Source organism: Vicugna pacos, chromosome 35 (genome assembly GCF_048564905.1).
Source record: "Vicugna pacos chromosome 35, VicPac4, whole genome shotgun sequence".
Lineage (NCBI taxonomy): Eukaryota > Metazoa > Chordata > Mammalia > Artiodactyla > Camelidae > Vicugna > Vicugna pacos.
In genome coordinates this window covers 22,131,975-22,152,183 of record NC_133021.1, presented here as the reverse complement: position 1 = coordinate 22,152,183, position 20,209 = coordinate 22,131,975, and the positions used below count along the sequence as shown (strand labels likewise).

The 20,209-nt window shown below is 38.8% G+C and overlaps 1 protein-coding gene across 1 annotated transcript in view; it reads right to left on the bottom strand.

Moving 5' to 3' along the window:
* MYO3A (myosin IIIA) overlaps nt 1–20,209 on the bottom strand; it is a 184,574-nt gene that overhangs the window by 51,538 nt on the left and 112,827 nt on the right. The window contains exons 20-22 of the mRNA XM_072954981.1: nt 6,545–6,698; nt 4,908–4,996; nt 3,092–3,221 (exon numbers count right to left, since the gene is read on the bottom strand). Of these exons, the coding sequence (XP_072811082.1) occupies nt 3,092–3,221; nt 4,908–4,996; nt 6,545–6,698 (373 nt within the window). The remainder of the gene's footprint in view (nt 1–3,091; nt 3,222–4,907; nt 4,997–6,544; nt 6,699–20,209) is intronic.

Genomic DNA, 20,209 nt, shown 5'->3' with positions numbered 1-20,209 from the left:
TTTTTCAGGATTACCAGGAAAAGTTTTAGAAAAAACATTTTAATTGGGAAGAAACAAAAACCAACTACAGACTTGGAGATTTCCCTGAAGCAAGATGAACATACAAAGTACTAGCAGCACATTAATCAGGACAGACCCATTGTTTACTAGCTATCATTACTTAATGTTGACCAAACACACACTAAACTTTTAAGTTTATCTGAAATTAAACCACTAGAGGAAATTTAAAAATTAATAATTCCCTTTAACAAAATTTATATATAAGTTGTAAAATTATTTAACAGGAAAATAAATGAGAGCTTTTACAAGACTCATTCATGCATATCAACAGGAACTAAAATGAGCACAGATCTTAACGTCAGAAATTATATTGACTTTGCTTTTACAGTAGACCTGATGAATGAAACTGTGATGAAACTGAGGCAGGAAGCCCCATAAAAAGACAGGCAGGACCCCTAGGCAGGGCCGCTGCTCTCCTCCCAGCACCGTCTGGCTCCCTGGCCCAGAGGCTTTTATCTCTCTTTCTGCCTCTAAAGCGGCTAACTTACACCTAGAATTCTATTGGTTCCCTGAGCTCACTTCTGATTGGTTATTTCCTTCACTTCTGATTGGTTATTTCCTTCACTCCTAATTGGTTATTACTCTCACTTCTGATTGGTCCACTTCCCTTATTTCTGATTGGTCCATTTGTAGCACTTCATTTGCATGGAGCTCACTCCTGATTGGCCTATCTCTACAAAGCTTGTTCCTGGTTGGTCAACTTCTGTTATACTTTATTTGCATATGATGTTGCAAAGTGTAAAAGTAGCAGCATATAAAAGGCCTGTGTAAACTACCGACGGGCTCCACAGTCGGAAATGGTAATTTTTCTTGCTGCTGGCATAATAAACCTGAGCTTTCCCGCTCTGTGAGCGCTGCTTGGTCTCTCGCACGGATCCAGGTTGCTGTCTCAACTGAGCTGTAACACCGAGCTGTAACACATTTTTTTGCAACATAACAGACTAGAGATGCGAGCTGCAAAGAGTTCAGATGTATTTCCCCGATTGTGACTGAGCCATATTTTCGCATTTGAAGTCATACACGCAAAGGGCTGTGGTTATTTCAGAATCTGGGAGACAGCGCCATACAGAACTGAAGAGTCTGCACTTTCACACCCGCTTTCAGGACTCCTCGGTGGGGTAACACTGAGGAGGCAGCTCAGCCTTTTCCAGCCTCCGCATCTCATCTATTAAAGTACTTCCTCTTCAGAGTGTTGTTTTTAGAAGTAAATGAAAGTCTTTGTACAGTGACTAGCACACTGCAATTTCTAAACAAAGTCATTTATTATTATTACTGTCATTACTATTACATGTCTGCAAATCTAGTTGAATGTAAAACTTAAAAGCCTTTGATAGCTTTGAGGCTCTGAGTTACTGAAACACCTTTGACTAGAAAGTTCTTCCCGTTTCCCCAGCCAACTAGACACTGTTCTATTGAAAGTCAGGAGACACGACATAGCATTGAGAACCTGGCTGCATATTTTAAAAGGGTGGAAACGAAGTTAGATGTACTGACACTGTCAGTGGATACAGAAAGAGTTGAAAACTGTTAAAGTCAAAACTGAAGACTTCTTTTCTGGACAGGATAAAGTCACAGGGACTGGATTAACCTTTCCACCTCAAACAACTATAAAGAGTTACAAAGTTGATGAAACAGTTCTTTTTTTATTTTCAGTGGTTTTTTTTTACTGTGATAAAATAGACATGATATAAAATTTAGCACCTTAATCTTTTTAGGTGTACAGTTCAGTTGCTTTAAATACATTTGTAATATTGTGCAATCATCACCACCATCCATCTCCGGAGCTCTTTATCTTGTAAAACAGAAACTCTGTACCCATTAGATACTAACTCCCTATTTCCCCTGACCCTAGCCCCTGGCAACCACTATTCTACTGTCTGTCTCTATGACTAAGACCTCATGTAAGTGGAATCATGTAGTATTTGTCTAGGAACAATTTTTGCAACAAGCAGTACAGGACACTGACCCTCGAGAAAGAGGAAACAAGTGAGGTGAGCCCTGTTATGGCCTCAGTGTTCTGTCTGATGAGGTTTCACACTGCAGTGCAGGGAGGGGGACCCAGGTGAAGCCTCAATATTTTCAATATTATATTCAATATGTATATATTGAACAAGGGTGCCCAAGCAATTTAATAGGGGAAAGAATGATCTTTTTAAACAGGTGGTGCTAGAACAACCGAGTAGGGGCATGGAGGACTGGAGGGAGGGACCATGAAGACTCAAGGGGGAACATCACCTGGGGATGATGAACTTGTTCACTACTGATTGTGGTGATGGTTTTACAGGCGTCTATGTATGTAAAGAACCCATCAAATTTTACTGTTGAAATATGTGCTGTTTATTGTATGTCAGTTACACCTCAATGAGGTACAGAGAACAATTTTAAACCCCAGTAAAGAAAAACAAATCAGACTACATTTTTTTTCCTACTTAAAAGCAAATGCAAGGATGACACAGTTGGTTGGAACAAAGGCATGTGACTTTTTAAAAAATTTTCTCTTGTTTGTTTTTGTTTGTTTTGGGGGAGGTAATTTGGTATTTATTTTGATGGAGGTACTGGGAATTGAATTGAGGATTCTGCACGCTAGGTACATGCTCTACCACTCAGCTAGACCCTTCCCCCAAAGGCATGTGAATTTTTAATCAATAAGGCAGAACTCACTAAACCTGCAGAATCTCAAAGAATCATCCAAAAGCTGCCCATTCCTGACACAGCAGGTGGTTCTGAACTCCGCGGAGGTGACTGAACTCTTCCAGTGAGCAGCTAGGACCCCATCGTATTTTCTGATATGTGCTGCAAACAATTTTCTTTAATGAAAACCTAGATCCTTTACATTGTTTTATATTTTTCTTCAGGGCAGAGGGTATAAGTACATATTTATAGAACTGAAAAGAAACCAACATGAAAAAACTGAGGGTTATACACATAAAAATCACAGAGTCAGAAACTACTTGATTGGGCCAGAGGAAACTTCTCTAATTAAAACCAACTCACACATCAAAAAAAATGAAAGGAAATTGCCTTAGCTTACCTGTTTTTGTCAGAGGGTGGCTGACTAGCTGCCTGATTACACTGTTTTCTGATGACCTCAAAAGCAGTACAATATCGTTTGGAAGAGTGTCTCTGTTTTTAGCTAAGAACCCACCTGCATTGTAGATGACCTGTTGATGAAATACGTTACCATCATTGTCACAGCCAATGTCATCATCCTTATCATCATCAACAGATATTCACTGAGAGCCCTCACTCAGTGCTGAGTGACAGGCGCACAAAGATTTATAAAGGTAGTCCCTTACAACTTGGTTGGAAAACGGAACCTCTCCAGGCTTACACTATATCTTTTCAGAGAAAAATTTGTGTCTCACTGATTTCATTTGGGTTGAAATAACCAAAGAAGTTTGATCCCTCCCATTTATTATGTTGGCAGTTTTGCGTGTTTCCTTTCTCTATTTGGAGGGTAGGGGCCACCAAGGTGTTCTCATTTCTATGATAACTGATTCACCTGCAGTGAAAAGGCCTTTATAGATTCTGTCTCAGTAGTAGTGTGGTCTAAACACACTGTGGGTGTTTGTGTTTCTGGAACTTCTAAATAATTTGAAGACTTTCTAAAGATCAGTGTAAGTCAAAGACTTCTGTAGCATGGTCCAAAGCGGTTGCTGTTAGGGACTGAACTGTGTCCCTCTAAAATGGATATGTTGAAAATCCAGTTCCCAGTGGGACTGTATTTGGGAACAGGTCTTTAAGGAGGTAATGAAAGTTAAAGGAGGCTGTAAGGTTGGGGCTCGAATCCCGCAGGACTGTTATTCTTTCAAGAAGAGGAAGATACACCAGCGACCTCTTTCGCTGCCTCCCATGTACACAGAGAAAAGGCCATGAGGCCGATCGGGAAGGCGGTCACCTGCAAGCCAGGAGGACTGGCCTCACCAGGTATTCGTACCTGCTGGCGTCTTGATCTTGGACTTCTAGCCTCCAGAACCCTGAGAAAATACATTTCTGTGTTTAAGTTGCTCCTCCTGCCCCTAAGCTTGTGGCATTTTTGTTATGGCAGCTAGAGAAGACTAATACGGTTATTAAAAACAACTGGATAAAATGATCATAGAAAATTCTTGATGGATGTTTTAAAGGAGGCTTATTTGGAAAATAACATGCTGATAATCATGAGAAAGGCTATAACTATAATACTTTAGGTAGATTTTTTTTTTCAATGACAAAAGTCTGCGGAATGTTGACTGACACAAATTCTAGCAGACTAAATGCTTGGGGTTCGGTGTTATTTCACTTTGCTTATGTATTTCTCATTTTATGAATTCCTTCTTGATTTGAATATCTTCTTAGTCCTCCAGTACTTATAACATCTTTGTGATGGAAAGACCTGTTATTCTCCACAGAAGGGAAGTAAAGCGTCTTCTGGGTGTAGGATGATGTATCTCAGGTTTGCTCTGGTGTGGGAAGGTGTATCCATCAGTGTACAAACGTTGCTTCCACCAACCGCATGACAGTTCATAAGCTAATTCTCTCTAATTAATGAGCTCAGTTATCTGGTCCTACCTCCAGCCTGGCACCTTCTCTTGTTACGAAGGAGGAGAGACAAAGGCTGTAATGGACAGAGAAGCATCTGACGTTTGAAGAAGGCAGTTTCTATAAAAGGTTCCCAGTTATCATTAAAGGAAGGAAAAAATAGGTACTTATTGCCAGCCAGCCTCATCCCAAGCCAGATCTTAAGAACAGAAAGATGGACTTTATCTCATTATAACTGTCTATAAATATTTGGGGCCGTAATTTTCATAGCCTTATTATTCAGTGAAAGACTAAAGAGAAACTCAATTACAATGCTTCAGAGTTCTTACCTTTCCTGCGTAATGATGAATTCCAAAACTAAGTTCCATCCTTTTAGGTCTCCAGAAGTACTGTGATTTCAGGTTGCCTTCAAATTTTTCTGCAGAAAAAAATGTAACTCCTATCTCAAGCATGTAGGAGGGCCCTCAAAAAATACGGATTGACTGTAACATCTCTTTCACCATAAAACTGACAATACACAGTGGAAAAAAACACAGAACATTTTATATAACCGTTATATGCATATTTGTAATATAATCATAAATGGTAAGACAAAACTCAAGATCATGAATTTTACCATTCCAATATGATTTCAAACAGCAGGTCCCCAACCTTTGCAACCATCAGAATGACCTGGAGGGCTTGTTAAAATAGTCTGCTGGGTCCCACCCTCAGAGTTTCTGCCTCGGTAGGTCTGGAGTAGAATCCATGAATTAACATTTCCAGCAAGTTCTCAAATGATGTTGGTGTTCCTGGTTTGGGGACCACATTTTAAGGACCACTGGTACAGAGAAAGGGAACTATGTTCTTGACATCTTGACATTGTCCAGAGAGCTTTGTGAAACACAGTCTGATGTGAAGCCCTGAGTCTAGAAATTTGGTATTTTAGCTCTCTTTTCTGTAAGAGGAGCTATAGGCTGTTACTGATTATCCGGGAAACACAATAGGATCACAAAGGCATTTCTACAACAGTTACACCAACACAATTCTCTGTTATTCCATGTCCTGGAAGGTACATTTTAAAATCAAAAATCAAGTAATTAGTATGAAAAGATTTCCCCCAAACCTTGGGGTTTTCTTTTCCATCTAGTATTGTCCAACTAGAGGAGAGAATAAGCCAATTGCAGAGTCTGAAGGAAGCAACATCACAGACTTAATGGTAAGAATCAGAATCTCTGTATCACCAAAAGGAAATGAGAGAAAAATGGGAATCTAAATGTTCTCAAAGTATTTATTATACATAATGAGTATCTCTTATATCAGGGAGTATGTTTCCACATTGAAAATGGTTTTTTCAGATATCTGAAAAATCTGAAGTTTCCTTTTTTTTTTAATTTAAGGGGTAGGACATTTTTCTTTTAACCATTTTAGATGATAATCTTCTTAAATATAATATACACATCTCTGCCTCTCAAATAGAAAAATGAATATGTTTAATTGTTCTTTGATGACTCAGGATTACTATCATGGCTGTTCATTAATGTACTTAACTTAGAGATTATTAAGGTGTTTGAGGCTATTTGCCTCTATTAGAAAAACAATTAGAACATCACAGATGAATTTCCTCCTGGTTAGCGATCTCTTTTCCAGTTTCAGAGCTGTCCTTTTGCCCTGCCCTCTGATTTCTAATTTTGGGCTGGATAATTCCTAAGGTCATTTATAACAGGAGGCCCTACAGCTGGGGCTCAAGCATAATATACAGAGAAGTCCAATATCCAAACTTGTTTAATTCATCCCTAAATATGTCACCCTATTATAAACATTCACTGGTCCAGGTATTAGATCCAAAGTCTGTTGTTTAAAGTTAGATAAATAGGCTTTGCCACAGCTATTTTTCTCCCAGATAATGAAAATTTAAAAAAATTATTTAGAATTGCATGACTGTATTACATGAAAACTATGCAGACATACTGAATTTAAAACTCACCTACAAGAGTCTGGTCGGTGGCCTTGGGAAACCTACTTTCTTCATCAAGGAGGGACAGTAAACCCATTGGCTTCTGCAGAAACATATCTAGGAGAGGCTGGTTATCCTCATATTCAATAACTCTGGCATCAACATCTTCATTTAGGTATTCATTCTATAACAGGACATGATACATGTAGGAACACTCACTTAAAATCATACAAATAATGTGTAGCTTAGCAGCAAGTACCTAAAATTCTACTTTACACATGTTGTAATAAATTGCTCCCTATGACTTTGCCCTTACACGGAGCGTATTTTATTTTTCTCTTCCCAGAACCGCTAGTTCATTAGAGTCAGCCCGGGTGATACTCGAGGTACTCATAAAATAAGTTTTCTAGTCTCTATACTAGAATTTTAGGCATCTCAAGCTTTCAAAGTGTTGCTCATAAGCAGTAATAAAATTATGTTCTAGAATTTATAAATATTAATTAGGTGTATCTTCAGGTTATACCCCCTCTAATTTGAATCTTTTATCTAATTTCAGAAATACTGAATCTCTCAAAAACATTTACATAACTTTTCAGTCATGATGACATTTACATTGTTTGGAGTGAACAGCCTGGGGAGGGGGGGCGGGTCACAGGAACAACCAGTGGATTGAGAACCAAGAACACAGAGGTTCCCATCTGGGCTCTGCCACTTAACTAGCCGTCTAATCCTTTGGAATTCTGTTACTCTTTAAACTTTCATTTTTCTCATCTACTAAATGGAAGGAACAATCTCCATCTAACAAAGTAAAAATGTCTGGTACATTAACAATCATTTGCTGTTGAGAATATTGTGATGTAAGACGCATAAAATAAAAACAATGAACGATTACTGTAAGATGGTGGTCTCAGCACAACACTGGGGCTGAGGATCTGCTTTAGAAAAGGGACAGGAAGAACTGTCCTGCAGCTTTGCTTCTACGACTTTTGCCTTCATACCGGGTCCCCACCCCAGTGCTGCAATCAGTACAAGGGAGGCCAACATAACTTCTAAACTACGACTTGGAGGGTACTCACCAGTTCTCAGGTGATAAAGCAACTTTGTGCTGGGGAAGTGTATCAGATAATCACTGACTGGGGCAGAATGTCCTGCACCATTCACAAATTAAAATTACAGGCCATTTTCATTACTGTTTTGATAAATTCTTTAATGCATTAAATATTTTCATTGGACACCTTATACTAAGGTACTATGACAGGTGATAAAGAGATGTTTGAAACAAACTCCCAGCCCTCAGTGGATTTAAAATAAAATGTGACTGATAATTTCAGTAAACAAATATTGAAAATGCAAGGTAACATAGGATAGATAAATGCTACATACACTGTCCTACAAGGAGTTCAGAGAAAGAGAATTTATTTCTGGCATTTTCATGGAAGAATTCAAGTGGGGCATTTAATAAGCCACACGTTTCATCACTACTTTTGGAGCCTTATGAAATTGAAGCCTTAGCTCGAGAGCATCATGGGGGAAAAAACACATGTAAATTTTTAAATAAGACAAAATTTGATAACATAAAAATGAGGCAGAACCCATTGATCTAAAAGGTGGATCACCTGAAAGACATTCAGTTTGCCCAGTACAAAAAAATGGAAACAATGTTTGAAGTTTCACAGCGTTCTCACTTGAAGGTGACCTTGGGAGATGTATGCAGACCTAGAATTACTTGACTGCCAGACACATTATGCTGACAGCAGATTACAGCTTAAATGGCAACCGCAAAGTTCAAAAGAGGCTTTGTATGTTTCATATATAAAGTGGGTGAGGTTAAGGTCTAAATCAATGCATCTGTCACTTCTATTTGCCTGTGTCAAAATCCACCGAATGCTTTTGTGGCAGGTTGTACAGAACAGAGATGAGTAACTTGGAAAACAACGGGCTTAGACATTTAAGAAATTTGTTAGCATTACAGACTCCGGGCAACTCAATGGAGAAAACAGGCTGTTACCCAGGACTAAAAGCACTTTTAGGAAAATCATCCTGCCTAAAACAACATACTTTGTATTTTTATAGCTGCTATGATTTCAAAGCGTTTCATTATTTTTCAGCACATGTGGGGAAATACAGCTCATCTAACTATTCAGAAAGTCCTCTGCTAGGCCCTGTGCATTAAAAATACATTTAAAGCAGATGAGCAGGGTTACTAACTGCAGCAAAGCTGAGCTGTTTAGCATATATAATCCCTACTCTGTTCAGATGGCCCGAATTTCCTTTTGCAAAAAGGTCGATGAATAATGATTTTAAGTATATATCAAGGAGAAAGGAAGTGAAAAGCCTTGGATGTTAGAAAACCTCACGCCCGAGTGAGTTAAGGTCTCCTTGTTTTGCACTGAATTTTGAGTGTGAGTTGTGGAAGGACACAGTAGCAGGAAAGCCTGCAGAAGATGCACCCACAGCTACGACCTAAACAAGTGCAAATATTTAAGGCCAAAGTGTCACCCCAGGAGAAATTTGAAATGACTACATTGAGTCCTCAGGCTTACACGGCAGCGTGGAAGGGTGGCCATCACAGGCTGATCAGGCTGCAGGCTTCCACGTGGCTTCTAGGGCAGGTGACAGTGTAAGTGTGGACTACTCAGTACAGATCCATAACACAATAAAGGCGTGACGTGTCACTGGGGTCTCACCTCCTCAGAGAGACCTCCTCCCAACTCCTGGTCTAATCCAACAAGCCCCCACCCCTTCTTCGACTGGTCACTATCTATCTCTCCCCAGCCGCCCTGCTTTAAATTATTTCAGTATTTCTAGCATTTCTCCATATTATTCTCCCTCTCTCTCATTAGAATGAAATCTTGATGAGAAAAGGAACTTTGATTCGCCTCTGCACCATTCTCCTCTATCTAGGGAGACTTGGGCATGTTCTGTAAATTATGAGTGAATGAATGAATCTGTGAGTGACTCTCCTGGGAAATTATCTTCTTTCTCCCCCAACTTTATTGAGATGTAACTGACATGTAACATTGTGTAAGTTTAAGAGGTACAGTGTGTTGATTTGATACACCTTATATATTGAAAAATGATTACCACCATAGAGTTAGCTAACACCTCCATCACATCACATAATTATCACTTCTTTTTATGGGGTGAGAACATTTAAGATAAATTCTCTTAGGAATTTTCAAGTATATACCACAGTATTATTGACTATAATCACCATACTGTACATTAGATCCCTAGGACTTATTCATCTTAAAACTGGAAGTGTATATTCTTTGACCATCAGGTGCTGGTAACCACCATTCTAGTCTGTTTTTATGAGTTTGACGTTTTTGATTTTCACATATAAGTGATACATATAGTATTTATCTTTCCCTATCTGGCTTATTTCCCTTAGCATAATGCCGTCAAGGTCCCATCCATGTTGTTGCAAACAGCAGCATTTTCTTCTTTCTCATGGCTGAATAAGATTTCATTCTGTGTGTGTGTGTGTGTTTGTTCTTAATCCATTCATCCTTTGACAGACACAGGTTGTTTCCATATCTTGACTATTGTTAATAATGCTGCAGTAAACCTAGGAATGAAGGTATCTCTTAGAGACCCTGTTTTAATTTCCTTTGGATACATACCCAGAAGTGGGATTGCTGGATCACATGATAGTTCTGTTTTTAATTTTTTGAGGACGTTCCATACTGTTTTCCATGGTGGCTGCACCAATTTATATTCCTACTAACTTAGCCGTTTTTTCCCCACACCTTTGCCAACACTTGTTATCACTCATCTTTTTTTGATGAAAGCCATTCTAGCAGCTGTGAGGGGATTTCAAACTGCATTTGCCTGAAGATTATTGTTGTTGGGCATCTGTTCATCTATTTCTTGGCCATTTGTGTGTCTTCTTTGGAAAAATGTCTACTCAGTTCCTGTTCCTGTTTTCAGATCAAATTGTTTCTTTGTTGATTTGCTGTTGAGTTGTATGAGTCTTTAATATACACTGGATATTAATTCCTTACAAGATTTATTATTTGAAAATATTTTCTCCCACTCTGTAGGTTGACTTTTCATTTTGTTGATGGCTCCTTTTGCTGAGCAAAAGTGTTTTAGTCTGGTATAGTCTTACTTGTTTATTTTTGCTTTTGTTGCCTTTACTTTTGGTGAAAATCTAAAATAAAGCATTGCCAAGACTGATGTCAAGCTTACTCCTACGTTTTCTTCTAGGAGTTTATAGCTTCAGGTTTTATATTCAAGTATTTAATCCATTTTGAGCTAATTTTTGTATATGATGTAGGAAAGGAACCCAGTTTCATTCTTTTGCATGTGTCCACCCAGTTTTCCCAGCATCACTTACTGAAAAGATTATCTTTTACTTATTGTGTATTTTTGGCACCATGGTTGAAAATTAGTTGATCATGTACACTTGAGTTTATTTCCGGACTCTCTGTTCTGTTCCTTTCATCTATATGTCTGTTTATATGTCCAAATCATACTGTTTTAATTACCATAGCTTTCTAATACAGTTTGAAACCAGGAAATGTGATGTCTGAATCTGAAGTTTCAAAACTATTTTCCTGAAATCAAGGTTTCAGTCAAGGAGTTTGGCTTCTGTGATATTTTAGTTTTATGCAAGTTGGTTATATTCAGTAACAGGGCACACTGAATTCTTACACTAAACTCACACCTGGGAAATGAAGTCATGTCCTTCTCATGTAGGTGTGTTCATCATCTGACACTGATCCACAGTTTTAGGTATTTTAGAATCTGGAAATATTATGGGTTGGTTTAAGTGATCCTCAATATTTATTCTCCTGTATTTGCTGTTTCAAGCTATAAATCAGTATCTCTTTCATTTTTTAATAAGTTCAGCCCACTTTTTAAAAAAATTTTAATAATACATTTTATTTAAGCCAAAATATCCAAGATGTTATCATGTCAGTATACAAAAATAAGACACGGGATATTCTACATGCTTTTCTTCATGATAAGTCTTCAAAATCTAGTTGTTCCGCATTCCTAGCACACCTCGGTCTGGACCAGCCACAGTTCAAACACTCGTGGCCGGACGTGGCCAGTGGCTGCTGTACTGTACGGGGTAGGTCTAAAGTGTTCCAGTCTAGAAACCATCCCCCAGTCTGGTGGTTCTCAGCCTGGGCTGACTCGGCCCCCAGGGGACACTGGACAACATCTAGAGACATTTTTGGTTCCCAAGATGGGGGTGGGGGGCAGGGGGGCAGGGATGAAGTGCAGAGGAGGAGTCAGCATTTCTCTTCACGGTGGGCAGAACCCCTGCAGAGCAGTTACACCCATTACGGCCATGTAGCAGCACTGAGATCCCCCAGCGGCTCCCAGTCCCCAGAAGCCCTGCATACCAGCTGTCTCCTTCCCTCCACCCGTAACCACCATTCTGACTTCTAAAGCAGGGCTGTTGGCCTCTCCTTTCAAACTGTGCACTGCATTCTTGAGGTCTCTTCCCCCAACCTTGTGTGAGTCGTCCTGTTGTTGGGTGTGGTCCTAGACCCACAGTGCTGGGTGGGACATTCCATTGTGTGCAGACACCACACTTTATTTGATGAGCTTCTTCATTTGCATTTGGGGCAACTCGCTCCTTCGAGTGGGTCGATGGTCGCTGCCTCCCCGGCCTCAGGGTTCCCCGTCCGGGGCCGGCAATGCCCATGCAGCAGAACTGGACTTAAAGAGGCACGACGCCTCCGTCATTCGCCCTAAAATACGCGAGGACAGGAGATCCTGCCCCAGAAGCCAAGTGCGCACCAAAGGTCAGGCGCCCTCCTCAGCCCACTTTTCAATGCTTTTATCCATTTCAAGTCATGGAAGAAGAACGAATGGGATTTATATCGGATGGAATTTGGAATTCACCTAGGTGTGTGGCACTGTCTCTGTGTAGATCATGCAGACGATGCTACACACTAAAATTCCTCAAACATTTGTGGAGCACGTACCAGGTGTATATTTAGGGCTGAGTGGAGCTGGAGAAGGCAGAAATAGAGATGAGAAAGGCAGAGTTCCTGTTCTTTAGGGCACAGCAAAAATGCTCTCTTCTTTTCCGTTCCAATCCTTAAGTTACATCCTGGGATTTCTTTGCTTTTGCTGTGTTCTCTTTTTCAGTTGCTCCATCTATTCGCTCTCCAGTTGTCACAGTCTCTGTTACCACTGCCACCTGCCTTAGCGCTACTGCTTTCTCCAATTTCCTTCTTTCCTGACTTAACGCTGATTCTCCTTGGTCTTTCACAAGAAAAGACTGACTCACTCACTCTCTTTCCCTCCCTTCCTTCCCCTCTCTCTCCCTCCTTCTCTCTTTCTTTCAAACAGATAGAGTATGTTTTCTTCTCTACAAGAGAATACTTTGTTAGATCCCTGGTTCTTCTCAACTTTGCTGATTTGTTTGCTCACGAGAAGAACCCTGGATGGGTATCCTCTACTCTCAGGAGCCCCCAAAATCCATCCACATATTCATCCATCCTTCCATCGATGGAAGGTCCATCGATCCATCCTTCCATCTATCTGTTCAGACCGGCCACTGGGAGACACAGGCCACAGGCCCTTCCTAGAACACGGGACACAGCCTTCACCTGTACCTGCCAACCATCCAAACAGACAAAGAAACAAAAATGGAGACCTGAATTCTGGTCCTGGCTTTGTTTAACCAGCCTGTAACGTTGGGCAAGTCCCAGGGAGACCTCTGTATCTACGACATGGAAATGATCTTATTTAGGTTTCAAAATGCCAGAACGTCCTGAACATGCTGTGAAACTTAATGAATAAAGGTCTGTTGACAGGGGAAGGAAGCCACAAAAACACATTTATTTTCTCAGGTCTCTCTTTCAGTAAAAGAATTCCTACTCACCAACTGCTCATATGGGTACACATAGTTATTTGCCCACGTGGAAAGAAACCATTGAGAAAAATCCTCTTTCTAACCATTGACAAAAAGCCCCTCTTCATTCTAAGAGAAAGATTTTACATGTTGAAAATCTGGATTTGGGGTGCTGTCAAGGTGAATGAGTACGTTTATCATAGTGAAAAAAGAAACTGCCACTTTTTATTCTGAAATAATTTTAAACTTACAGAAAAGTTGCTAGAATAGTACAAACAACCCCCATGTACCCTTTATCCAAACTCCTCAATTTCTAGCATTTTCCCACATTTGCTTTATCATTTGCTCTCTTTCTGTACATAGATTTTTTTTTTAGTAATAACATTTTACTGAGATAAATAAGTATTTTAAAAAACTAAAAATGAAGAAAGCAAAGTGGTAAATATGCATGCTGTAAAAATCTAAACTCTTTTTATTGAAGTATAAAAATCTAAACTCTTGATGTCAAATAAAATTTATGATTGGACATCTATTTCCTTCTGTATTTTCTATTCAAAGCTGATATCAACAGTCCTATTGATTTTTACATTAATGTTAATTGCAAGCCACAGGGAATGCTGATCATCATTAACCTGAGATGACATAGGCCATTAATCCAGAATTTGACAAGTAACCTAATGAGAAAGTATTTTGGATAATTCCTAATAAAATATACTTGTTATATTTTACACATGTTTAATGAACTTTGGAGAAAGGAGATTTAAACGATGCCCCCAGAACAGCTCCCTTTTTCAGAAAAGGCGGTACACAAACATATGTTGAGATAAAAAGTTTCATCTAGTCACTTTATGTGTATGGTTCCTATCCTTGAAAAGTCTTGAAAACCATAAAGGATTTTACAGATTTATATTCTATTGACAGGTATTGGTTTAGGATAAGAGGAAGTTTCAGTTCGGAATTCAGAAATGTAGTTTTCTCTGCACCAGGATCCCTTCCACCTTAAACTATTTCTCCTTTATTGTCATGTTTAACTCTTTATCAAAAACTTTTATTTCATTTTGTCAAGATTATGCTCTAACCTCACATGTAGAAAACTATAGTAACTGCATATGGATCTATGCTCTTAATTGCATATTTCATTCAAAATTTTTCTTAATCATAATTAAAAGATTTTTTAAAAATACTGCCAAATTGTTAAAATAAATACCAGAAATCCCCACATCACATGGGGTGCTAACCAACTTAGTTGATGAAAGAGAAACAGAGTGTGGGCAGTCCAGGTGTTGAGTGAGGGATGGGGGATGGGGAAGACACAGGAGCCCAGGAGGCTGCCTGCAGGAGCCAGAGGTGGAGAGTGCACATTCACAGCCAGGAGATGCCCAGCGATGCTCCACGTGCACCTACTCATTTGGGTATCAACTTCCACATTCACTGAGTGTGTGAGAAGTTTAAGGAACATCTGCACGTGATCTCAAACAGTAACCTCTTACTTGGCTAAGCTTTTATAAAAGAAAATGTATTGTCTGTCAAGGGTTTCTTAAATGCACAGCTGTCTTAATGCTTAAGGAAAATGCCTATAAATGGTGCCCCCATAACCACACACATATGGTGTGTGTCATAGGGGAGAAAGCTGGATATAAAATAAAAATTCACACTTGCAAACAACAATTTGCAAGCACTTAGAAGGGGTTTGTATTAATTTACCCACACATTTTTTTTATCAGATGACTGATTCTTTTTACTTTACAAATGTTAAAAAACGTTGAAAATATAGATACTATATAAATGAACGAATTTTTTCTTCTTTGTAATTGTCACAAATTATATGTTGGAGCCCACACTCAAAATCCCAAAAGCTTTAAACTTTAGGATATGAACAGCTGGAGATAAAATTCACACACATCACTTTCTGTGAGAGAAGCCAGATCCATAATTGCACTTATTGTTCCATTATGTGCTGCAAATAGCTTCCTGCTTATAAAATGACTTCTGACTTTTAATTCTAAATTCATGGGTGCATATATAAATTATATATATATGCAAAAGCTTATCCTCTTAGGGCTTATCCAAGTATTAATAGCTCACTTTAAAAATACACTTTAGTGCAGTTAATGGCCAGAAAAACGTGCTGCACTCCTGGATCAGAAAGCTAATCTGAGGTATAAATAGGCCTACAAGGAAGTAGAGTGAATCTTCAGGACCACAGCACAATGCTCTGTAGCATCCTACGGAGTTCTGGATGCCTAACAGCCCTACAGAACAATGACATTTGTTCCAATTCAAACTCATGCCCATGGGGGACTAATCAATGGTTGGTGTTCCCTTGATTTGAATCGTGAACTTCTAGAGAACAGGGCTCATTTCTTTTTGTATGTTCTATACCACTATGATTACACCACCGTGCAAAAGTAAAAGGAGAAAACCCACAGCTGCAGCACCAGCGTGACACTCACTCGAAGAGAACTTCAAGCTTTCTGTCGCACTTTCATTACTGCTGAGCTCTCTTTCATATGGAAGAAAACCAGAAAATAAATAAAACCAAACCCAACAAAAGCAAAATCTTGGCTGCATGATTACCATGGAGATTCAGCGTGAGGGCTACTGCAAACAGCTACCTTTCTTATCAGAAATCCAATGGCTTGTTGGCTGCTCCTTGAGCTGCTAATTAAAAGCTTTTTGAAAAATATGAAAATAGTGTGCACCAAAATAATCCTATACAAAAGGATCAGGGAAGGCTGAAATATGGATACTCCATCCGTGGAATTAATAAAATTGAGAGAAGAGCATACACTTTTCAGTTGCAACTTACTTAGAGGAGTCATTACTAAGAAGAGTCTAGAGTTTTAAAAGATTACGATCATACTCCTCTTTGTCTGTTTGCAGGGGTGGGGACCTAGATTATTATCCAATTTTCAAACTATCATTTTCAAATATAGATTGTTCCTTTAAACTTTATTAAAGTCACATGGTTCTTCTAGTGCTGTAAGAGCATGGGAGCTTCAAATATTATACTGCAAATATTATATTCAAATACTAGCTTCAAATGAAATATCAAACTTCAGAAAATTTTCAGAAGCTATATATTATACACAGTAGGAAATACTACTACTCTATCTTAGAAACAATGATCAGTACATACATGTTAACTAAAAAATATGTGCAGTATATTTTTATACATATTTACACACAATGTATTATATATGTGGAAATTGTAATGCAGTCAAATTGTAACAATTCTACCTATTAACTGAAAAATGAAAAAAAAAATACTCCATACTAGCTCTCTTAGACATTCTAAATATCAGGATAATAAGGAGAAAAAAAAAAGATGCAAGTTCCGGATGCTCCCCGTTGTGGGTTGAGAGTCTGAGGAATATAATTTACATCCATAGAAAAGTAGGTTTGGGGAAGAAAGGAGGCACAGCTGCCAGCGAGTTGAAAATGATTTGGGAATATGTTTCAAAAGGAACACAAACGGCTGGTTGGAGGCAACCATACCAAGAAACAAAACTATCCGCTCAACACTATGGATTAGGTCACTGGCATAAACTCTTTCACTAAAAGTGTTTTACAATAATCTATTGATTATTGTTGTAATGGAACGTAATGGGAAAATGATATTCAAAGTGTCTTCACAACCAACTCTGCTGTACGTTACACGCGAACCGAACAAAGGCTGAAAAAGGAAATGCCTTTAGCAAAACCTTAACCTATGTTTCGATGTTGTAGGACTGTCGATAAAGGTAATACTTGTTGGTTTAAGCAGGACCGGAAGTGGTTTCATCTGTGAAGATGCAGCCCAAGGCTTGCAAGGTTTCTAATCCTGCTCAGATTGGACACGTCATGTGTATGTCCATGAAACTGACAACACTATGCCTTCCTGATAAGCAATAATGGCTTTATTAAAAACAGAGGAACTCTTATTTGACCAGAAAAAGTGTGACCGTGATTTTAATTAATGATTTGGCTGAATGGCTGTTTCTCACGTATAGAAATTGGTGTAAATGTGCTCTCTTTATCTGTGATAGCTAATACAGCTAAATAAAAATTTCTCAGTTATAATTTTTGCTTTCACAGGGGAGTGAAAGGGTGAAAGAAAAAAAAAAAAACCCAAACAGGTATACTCACATGTTAAACTCAACAGAATCACTGACTACTCCTGAGCCCTCCGGATCACAGATTCACTGACCTGATCACTCAGCTGCCAGTGCTTGGCCTCTTAAGATTATGAAGCAGGGATTCTTGGGTCATTACCCTAGGAAGGCATTTGTAGGGATTGGGAATGGCCTTAATTCCTCAAAGTGCTTTGCATAATCCCGGATCCTAGTTGCATTTTTAATTCATTGGAGGCAATTTTGAGTTGGTTTTGTTTTGAAAGCCAATCAAGGATATTTTTTAAAAAAGTCGTAGAGTAGCTTCACTTGTAGCAAGCCCAAAGACAAAAGAATTAAGAGTGATAGGATCATAAATTAAATTCAAGGCTATCAATCAATGTGTAAATCAAACTGTAAACTGTTAACATTCTGTAAAAACTAAAAAGCAAATAATTACTGAAAGTTTTTTAAAGGGTAGTTCCAGTAAACCAGGTTTTAACCTCAACCCCTGAAAGATAAGACTAACAGAAGTCTATCAACACAAGTTGTTAATGAATCGAATGGGAAATAGAGGAAGATGCACCTGTTCCCATGAAACAAATAATCCTAACAAATCCTTATCAAATAGCCCAAAGCAAAAAAAAAAATTACTTATTTCAATTTCTGTTTAGAATGGATTCTGTGAACATTGTGAGTCTTATTAAAGCAAGATGACATTGATTTAATCTTTACCGAGCATTTGCTATATGTCAGGCTCTGAAGATACAAGAAGAATTAAGATACAATCCTTCGCTTCAAGGATTTTTCAGCCCAACGAGAGGGAAATGCAAATGTAAACCAAATACTGTACTGTCAAATATTTTTGCTGGAGTGTAGAGGAGGGAGGAATATGAGTCTTTTGGGTTTGGGTTTCAGAGAAATGAAATGTAACATAACACTTTTGGCTGGAGTAAGTCGGTGGACAGAGATGTCATTCTCTGAGAAAGAATATAAGTGAGAATGAAAGATGATGAGCTCAATTCTGGATAAAATTCTGAAAACTGTCCTAAATGGAGGAGGTTCGGAGAGAGGCATGGGTTGGAGGTGGGACTAGAGCACCCCTAGCGTGAAGGGGGCGGTTGAAATAATGGAAATAGATTCTTTCCTAGTGAATAGAAGAGGGTCAAGGATGGAACTCTTTGGAAGCTAGCATTTGGGAAAGTAATTCTCAGCCTTGGCTGCACACTGGAATAGACTGGGAAACTTTAAAACATAGTGATACCTAGGTCTCATCCCGAGAGATCTGATTTAAGTGGACTGGGACAGGATCTGGGCAACGAGATTTTACAAAGATACCCAAGTAATTCTAAGATGCAGTCAGGGTCGAGAACCACTGGCTTATGGGGTGGTGCAGGAAGAGTAAAGTAGGAACCCATAGAAGAGGCCGAGAAACAGGAAGTACGTTAGGGATGCCAAAGGAGGGAATTTCCAAAAACAGGAGTCTATCAACAGGGTCAGAAATACAGAAAGGCTAATAATGGGGAGACTAAAATGTTTCTGATACTGATGACTGATGAGATTTAGGGCCATTCCAATAGCACAGGGGAGGTCAGGGCCAGGTGCTATGGACTCAATGTATCCAGGCGGGGAAGGAATCGACACAATGCAATGAATACTGAATATGCTTTCAAGGAGCTTGGTGTGAATGGAGGAGAGAGGGTCATGACTATAGAGACTTTTGAAGATTTCATCATATAATTAGGCTAAAGGACGGCCCTGATGGAGAGGAGTGGGGAAGGGGTGGAGGGAGAGGGTGAGAGAATAAATGTTTGCTGGAACAAGACCCTGGGATAGTTGAGAACTGTGCAAACACAGATACTATCTTAAACTTATGTCCCCTTTTTGACCTAAGAAATGTCACAATCTAAACTTTTTTGTGTGACTGCTGTTTTTAAAATGCGATTTCAAAGTAAATTTGCAATAAGCCTAAATATTTTGAATCAAAAGAAGTTCATATACTTCCAATTTATTTTACATTTAAATAAAAACTTCAGTTTTTTCTTTTTTTAATTTTTTATTGATTTATAATCATTTTACAATGCTGTGTCAAATTCCAGTGTAGAGCACAATTTTTCAGTCATACATGAACATATATATATTCATTGAGACATTTCTTACTCTGTGAGCTACCATAAGATCTTGTGTATACATGATCATATATATATTCATTGAGACATTTCTTTCTCTGTGAGCAACCATAAGACCCTGTGCTATACAGTATCATCTTGTTTATCTATTCTACAATTTTGAAATCCCAGTCCATCCCTTCCCACTCTCCACCCCCTTGGCAACCACAAGTTTGTATTCTATGTCTGTGAGTCTATTTCTGTTTTATATTTATGCTTTGTTTTTGTTTTTTGTTTTTTTTAGATTCCACATATGAGTGATCTCATATGGTATTTTTCTTTCTCTTTCTGGCTTACTTCACTTAGAATGACATTCTCCAGGGACATCCATGTTGCTGCAAATGGCGTTATGTTGTCAGTTTTTATGGCTGAGTAGTATTCCATTGTATAAATATACCACCACTTCTTTATCCAGTCATCTGTTGATGGACATTTAGGCTGTTTCCAAGTCTTGGCTATTGTAAATATTGCTACTATGAACATTGGGGTGCAGGTGTCATCCTGAAGTAGGGTTCCTTCTGGGTACAAGCCCAGGAGTGGGATTCCTGGGTCATATGGTAAGTCTATTCCTAGTCTTTTGAGGAATCTCCATACTGTTTTCCACAGTGGCTGC